The sequence below is a fragment of the Pinus tabuliformis genome, chromosome 7, assembly GCF_031772625.1.
Source record: "Pinus tabuliformis cultivar Carrire ecotype Pingquan chromosome 7, CPIR1, whole genome shotgun sequence".
In the NCBI taxonomy this organism is placed as follows: domain Eukaryota; kingdom Viridiplantae; phylum Streptophyta; class Pinopsida; order Pinales; family Pinaceae; genus Pinus; species Pinus tabuliformis.
The window spans coordinates 1,593,818,387-1,593,826,198 of record NC_142293.1 but is presented as its reverse complement, the minus strand read 5'-3'; the positions used below and the strand labels follow the sequence as shown (position 1 = coordinate 1,593,826,198).

The window sequence follows — 7,812 nt, the reverse complement described above, 5'->3', positions numbered from 1 at the left end:
TACAATACCATCTATTAGGTCGCGCATGCAATACCCATTCGTTTACCTATCCAACATGTTAAGAACCATAACTAGAATATGTCATGAAACCATGCTTGTAACCAACATATAACCATAATAATAATAATGATAGAACAACCATCAAAGGCACATCATAACAAGTACATTTACTCATAAAATAAAAGAGGAAAGAACTCTTATGAACATATGCAAAAGCCAACGAAATCAGGGAATTCCATGTACCACCTGACCATAGATTGGGCTGAACCAGATATTTTTTCAGTCAATCACCTTTGTGCCATATTCCAAGCATGAATGTGGGACTCACAACAAAACAACCAAGGCTTCCTTAGGATTTACCGCAATCCCACCAAAACTAGTAAAGGGAATCCTAGGCCCGAAACAAGCACCTACGCGACCAGGCTTTACTGCAATTCGACCATTACCGGTCAAGGGATTGATAGGCCCAAACAAAAACATACACTACTAGGGTTTACCATAATCCCTCCCAAATTGATCAAGGAATCACTAAGCCTAAACAGGGTCGGATGCCTTCGGATTTGTTCACCAATACCTTGAGAAATTTTCCCATCTCCACCCTCAGGATTTACTACAATCTTGCCAAAACTGTTCAAGGGATTCCTAGGCCCTTAGGAATTTTCATGAGACCACCTCACTCGGTGTCAAAACCATCCGACAATCCAAAGCTCAACCAAATGAAAGAATCCCATCACACCATGTCTATCCGAGAATGATAAGTCAAGGTTGAAAACACTATCACACCTAGCAAAACCCATGCCAATGACCACAAGAGAACCAAATACACACATGCATGCCAAAACTAGCAAGGAAATCATACATACAACTTGATACCTGCAAGTAATCTCGTTATAGTCGCTTGATCCAACTCTTCCTTGCTTGATCCTTGCTTTTCTTTTCTTTCTTGTCCTTCCTTTGCCTTCCTTTCTCCAATGCTAGAGTGTTCCAAGAATTCTCTAAGTGTGCAAGAGTATGAGAGAGAGAGAATAAAGAGAGATCTCCAAGCTAAATTTGACAAAACCTATGAATTGATCCCCATAAACCTTTTTTATCATTGAGGCCTTTATTTTCTTAATTTTCCTCCATTTTTCCTTCAATTTCCTCCGCATGCAATCATTTGACCTTTCACCTTCCTTTTCTCCTATTTTCCATTATTTTGATAAATAAAATGCTAATTAATGCCTCTTTGCCTTTTCAAAGCCTTGGTACTGCCTTTACCAATTTCCTTAGCCATAATAAACCAAATGAACACCCACTAGGATGTTTTTCCCAACATTAAGCTTGGAATACATGTCCCATGACCTTGGTCTTATTTTGTCTTTAGTTTACATGAACTTTATTACAATCTGCATGGTGGTAATCTTTAATGGGTATAGTCTAATGGGAAATAAGGAACTCATTGTTGTAAATGGTAATGGACATGATGGTCATTAAGTACTAGTATTATCCTTATTTGGAATGAATTTGTTAACGTTAAATTGTACTTGAAATGGTCGTATTTATATGGTAACGATTGATTAAGAAAGGGTTCCATAACCCAATCATTGAGTTATTGCACCATTCTAGGTGAGTAGAGTGAATGATTAGTATCAAGAGTAGTGAGGCCTTGTTTGTCTACATTGTTAGGTTGTTGATCATGCCATTAGAGCATGTGGCTCAATATGGACAATCGTTGAGACAAGTTCCAAGTAGGGTAGTTGAGTGACTAAGTGTCACACCAACTAAGTGTTGTAACCCTTTCATTACAATGGACATTATTGTTATGTGCAGGTTTCTCCTGTACTTGGGTTCCCAATATATATCATGTGTCTATGCTTATGGTTTGGTCTTTTCATTTTCTATTTTGTCTATTATTTTATTATTTTAGTTCAACATGGATTATTTATGACTGTGTCTGAGTTAATCTAAGTCTAGAATGTTGTCTAGAGCGCATAACAAGCAAGGAATCTAAGTGCAATGGATAGATAAACTATGTTGGATTGTTAAGTCTAACCCTCTTCTAAGCTCTAATTGAGCTTCACATTCGTTAAATCACAATAAGTAGCCAACAACCAAATTAATTTCCATTCAGATTTTTTTGTGTGTAAGGAATTCTTATGTTAATGGTGGCATATTTTTTTTTCAAAATAATGATTATTAATATTTTACAAACTTCAAAAAGAAGAAAATTTCAATGAGTCCACAAAACTATTGTGCATTCAAAGCCAAGTCCATTTGCTTAAAAACTAATGGGTATATTTTCTTACAAACTTCCCTAATTGAAAGATAATTTTGCAAAAAAATAATTAAGGGACATTCAAATACCCAATAAGGAATTACCTAATGAGTCCACCGAGGTTGTTGAGCTAGTGTCTTCAAAAGAGTAACCTAAGCGTTCATGATGGCAACTTTGAATGGAACATCATATTATAAGTTTAAATTCATGTTTCTTTGTTTACTTTATTTATTGTAGCACAAAATATGTGGTGGTAGAGGCGAGGGGATTGGATATAAGAAGGACTACAATAAGGATCACACTTTGCACAAATGTTGTGATATTCCTAATTAAAATAATATGTAGTTTACATGACCCAGATTTCTGAAGGGAATGAAATGAAATACATATTTATAGCCAAACACATGATACAATGAAACTTGACTTCTATTAAAAAATGAAAAGTTCTAAAATTGTAAAAATGTAAAAACAAAACAAACTAGCTCGAATGGTGGCAACTTATCTCTGAGAAGAGATGTGATGGCTATTCACCTTGTCCAACGTGAGTTACAATGAGGCTGAAAGGCCCTTTTTAACATCAAAAGCAATGAAGAAACCCTAAATGTCCAAAAATCTAACCCTAGGAGATGAAACCCCAAAAGGCTTGTGGTCCCCACTAGGGTTAGTTCGTACATCAACTTCCTAGGGCCATAACTTTTGCATATTATATCTATTTTACATGCATACTAACCTATTGAAAAGGTCTAGCCAAGAATTACACATTTCAACCAATCAGGTCTTGCCTAATTGGGTCCCCGTCACATCAGAAAGCCATCATTTATGGCCTCAAAACGACCACAAAAGTTTAGGACTCGAAAAACTATACAAAAAATGCCAAGATGGAGAATTGTGCTTTGAGCCAATGGAGTAGGTGAATGGCCACCAATATCCACATGGATCATTACAAGCACATCATAGGACATTAGACCTTTTACATAGAGGTTGGGATGTGCATGTACATCGGGAAACACAACATAGTAATATTTTTTCGCTAAAAAATAAAAGAAAAATATAGTGCCAAATTAACTTTGGTGGAGAACTGTCAGAAGTGAACCAAGACTACAAATATATGGGGTTAGATTTCAATGAAAAATAGAGTTGGATTTTAAGGAAAAGACTTCAAGGGGGCTTAAAAGCTTTCCTTCTATTAAAAATAGATGCAGGTTAGCAAAGATATGCGATTAATAGATGTGGCATTCCCTCTTTCGAACTCTCATTACAAGAATGCTCATCAATGGTTGTGAAGTTTTGGGTCCAGGTGTATTGAAAAGCCGGTGGAAGCAATTGTAATAAGTACAAAAACACCCAATAAGAAATAACCTAAGAGTTAAAAATAAAATTCAATATGAGACACTCCTTACATAATCATGATTCCTCTCAATATAGTTGGAAACTTTTAGAAAAGTAATTTATATTATCATAAAAAGAAAACTAAGAACAATGACATAATTGTGGGTAAAATCACCGAATGAGAGTTGAGAAGATGGAAGAAATCATAGGACTTCCAATGTAGAAATTTGCTTAAGAATTAGGGCATAGAAAGAGGACATTGTCTCATTAATAAAAAAACACTAAAAAACCATTTTATATGTGGAAATGCTACCACAAGGTGAAATGGTAGAAACACACCGATATGAAACATTAGTGCTTCATAAAAAGCACCAATAATTAGGTGGCCAAAAATAAAAGTTCAAGACCTTTTGAAACTAAACACATCATGACATAAGAAACATGAGATGGATCAACTAACAATAAACTCCAAGACATGTTGAGATGTGAAACAAGAAAATAAAAGCAACCCAAAAAACTATAGAAAAAGAAGTTGTATATAATATATTGAAACAATAAAGTTGAAATATAACAATATTTCCTTCTTTATTGAGCAACATACCTACATATAACAATAGGGTCCATAAGTCCAATGAGAATTTAGAAACTGTATTTCAAAAAGACCAAATAAGAACCACTAAATAAATAGGGTCCATAAGTCCAATAAAAATTTAGAAATTGTATTTCAAAAAAACCAAATAAAAACCACTAAAAAAAATGATCGAAAAAAAAGCGATGAGCCCAAAAAATTCCCAAAAACAAACAAACATAACAATCAACACTTACAATAAACCCATATTTTATAATATTTTGTATCAACCAATATATCATAATTTTCTTCTTATTTTAACCTATAATTTTATAATATTTTGTATCAACTAATATATCATAATTTTCTTCTTATTTTAACCCATATAATTTTATAATATTTTGTATCAATCACTATATCATAATTTTCTTCTCATTTTACTTCCTGCCATTTTTTTTTTTTCACTATTATATTATTTTATTTGTTTAAAATAATATGAGCTCAATACAATTGCTTCACCCTCCGGCTAATTAGAGTAATAAAAAATAATCTATGCAAGTGAGTGAAATATATGCACTGACATTTAGAAAACTTTGAAGCCGAAATATTGCTAATTTCCCAAGTCGTTTAAACAGAGGCCAGAGCATTGAAAGGGAGGAAACCATGGCTCAAGCCATATCGTTAAAACCCTAGTTCCCTTGAGCCTTGGCATAGCAAAACCTTAACTCTCAGTCATCCAAAAATGGAGGAAACCATGGCTCAAGCCATACCGTTAAACCCTAGTTCCCTTAAACCTAGGCATAGCAAAACCTTAGCGATCATCTAGGTTTGATTTCTTCCACTGCTCTTCTACACCGGAAGGGGAAATCTACTCCAGACTAGGTCATGACTTCTGTGCGTCGTGCAGGACTGGCCTTGGTCAGGCGAGAATTTTCAACAGTCCAGCTGCGCCCTCCACGATGGAGATCTGCACGACCGGAATGGCACCAAAATATGGATTCCACGTCTCTCAAAACCTTCCCAAATGGTAAGAGCTTTCCGCGTTCTCAAGAAATCAGTCTGAGCAATAAGTTTTACTCAACGGATGCATCCGCCACCGTCCAAATCCCTGAGGAAAGTCAAGCAGTCTGGAGGGAGAATGAAAACCCTGAACCACAAGCCCTAAGCAGCGAAGAGGAGGAAGTCACTATGAATCAGTTGAACAAATATGGCAAAACCCCGGAAAAAAAGAAATGGAAGCTGGTGGATGCTATAAAGGAAATATGGCAAGTCCTTGAAAAGGGCGATGCCGACATGGAGGAAACTCTTACTCAATTGGGTGTTCAGATAACTCCACGACTGGTAAAGACTGTATTGGATACAACAAGTTCCCCAAGGTCGGCTCTGAGGTTTTTTCAATGGGCCAAAGCACAACCGGGTTTTCGACATAGCGTTTCAACTTATGACAAGCTTGTCGATGTTCTCGGCCGCTCTAGGGACTTTGAAACACTGCAGAGCGTTTTGTCAGAGAGATCCGCCGAATGTTGCAGTAATTCTGACAAAACATTTTCATTTGCTACTGTAAGTAATGATGACCCCAATTTGCTGAATGAAGTCATGGAAATGATCAAGAAGCTGGAGATTTCTGCCAGGAGAGACGCTTATGGAAAGCTTGTTTCTGCTCTGTTTAAAGAGAACCATCTCGGCGCAGCCGAAGTCGTATTGGAAAAGATGGCGAGTGCTGATTGTGCTCCGAAAGCATTCACATTTCGTCCACTCATATTATTCTGCTGTCAGAAATACCAGATGGATAAGCTACGGTGGGTTTTTGAGATGATGAAGATGAACGGCTGTCCTCCTGGTTCTCTGTGCTTTAATTTTGTTTTAAATGGATTTTGTAAGGGGAAACGATTTGCAGAGGCAGCTGAACTTCTTGAGAGTATGGCTAAGATGGGCTGCAAACCGAATGCAATTACATATGATATATTGATTCAAACTGCTTCCATGATGGGGAGCGTACAAGGAGCGCTCCAGCTCTTCGATAGATTGAAAGAAGAAGGAATTAGCCCTCTGTATCGTACTCATATGATTATTCTCGATGGACTCTTCCAAACCAGAGGTTTTAATGAGGCACATTCATTCCTGATTCAGCAAAGTGGAAAGGATAGTATTTTGGATTTGAATAATTATGGTTATTTGATTGGTGTTTGTAGCAAATCAGGCCTAGGGCAAGAAGCGCGCCATCTTTTGATGGAAATGCAAACTAAGGACTTGGAATTTCTGGATGACCAATTAGGCATCGATGTTTTACACTAAAACCAAGTTAGTCAGGCAATGTAGTAAAGCTGTTGATTTTTCATTGGATATGGATAACTATCATTGTTGCCATGATATATACTGTTCAGTTGACGGGGTCTGTCCTGTTATTGCAATGAAAAGATGAAGATAAAGAATCCTATAAACTTCCACTTAGATCAATTTGATCGGTTAAACCTGTGTCAAGTCCCCTTGATGAGGAGGGAAACCAGCTGTGAGAGGTCAAACACCTACAAGAACTCTACAGCCAGCAGGGTTTGGACCTTGTTTCAGAATAAGTTTCGGGCCCTACAGGCTTGCTAAGTGCAAGTTCAATGGGGGTTCTGGACCTTGTTTCAGACTAAATTTTGGGCCCTTCAGTCTTACTAAAAGCAAGTTCAATGGGGTTCTGGACCTTATTTCACACTAAGTTTTGGGTCCTTCAGGCTCACTACATGCAAGTTCAATGGGGGTTCTTGGTTTGATGGTAGCTTTATTGAAAGGTTGAAGTGAGATAATTCCGCAATCTGGGTCTGTCCTGTTATTGCAATTAAAAGGTACAGCTCAGTTTATAATTCCTTGATCTGGGTCTGTCCTGTTATTGCAATTAAGAGATACAGTTCAGTTTACTTGGTCTGTTTTGTTTTTTTTTGTAATTAGAAGATAAAGTGTCTTATTAACAACGTCTACTTAGACCAGTTTGGTCTGCTGGACATATGTTAAGCTACTTTGATGAAGGAGGAGGGAAACCAACTCTAGGAAGTCAAACACCTTCCCCACACAAAAAGGCTTTATATCAATCAGGTTTGAATCTGATCTGTTTTGCACTATGCTAGTTTCGGGGCATTCAGGCTTAGAGGCTTTTGGTTGGGTGGTTACTTTCATTGAAACATTGAAGTGAAATAATTTCTTAATTTCACCAACTCTAGGAGGTCAAACACCTTCCCCACACAAAAAGGTTTTATATCAACCATGTTTGAACCTGATCTGTTTTGCACTGTGCTAGTTTCGGGGCATTCAGGAGGCTTTTGGTTTGATGGTTACTTTCACCGAAACATTGAAGTGAAATAATTCCTCAATTTCACCTCTAGTGCATGAATGTTTGTGGTTAGAAATTGCTGCAATCATGCACATCCGCATGAAAATGTGAACAGGCAGATGTAAAGGCTTGAAGGGTGCAGAAGGAAATACAGCTTCCACTTTTTTTTAAAAGCTTTATCTGACAGTTTGATATCGTGGTTATAATTATAATTTTCTAAAATTATCAAGATTTCCTTTTTATGCCTTTATTTTCTGTAATTTGTCACATAACATATGAGGACTAGAATTAACAGTGGTGTGCAAGGATCCTTTCCCATATTTATAGAAAAATGATATAAACTTCAAA

The 7,812-nt window shown here is 36.8% G+C and overlaps 1 protein-coding gene across 1 annotated transcript; it reads left to right on the top strand.

Annotated features, from left to right (window-relative positions):
• Positions 1 to 4,745: 4,745 nt before the first annotated feature.
• LOC149254204 (pentatricopeptide repeat-containing protein At2g40240, mitochondrial-like) lies at positions 4,746 to 7,281 on the top strand. The gene has a single exon (XM_089460083.1). The coding sequence runs from the start codon at positions 5,037 to 5,039 to the stop codon at positions 6,444 to 6,446; it is 1,410 nt and encodes a 469-aa protein (XP_089316209.1). The 5' UTR covers positions 4,746 to 5,036; the 3' UTR covers positions 6,447 to 7,281.
• Positions 7,282 to 7,812: the final 531 nt, after the last annotated feature.

Coding starts and splice junctions, on each gene's coding strand:
- LOC149254204 (XM_089460083.1), top strand. CDS start 5,037: ATGACTTCTGTGCGTCGTGCAGGACTGGCCTTGGTCAGGCGAGAATTT.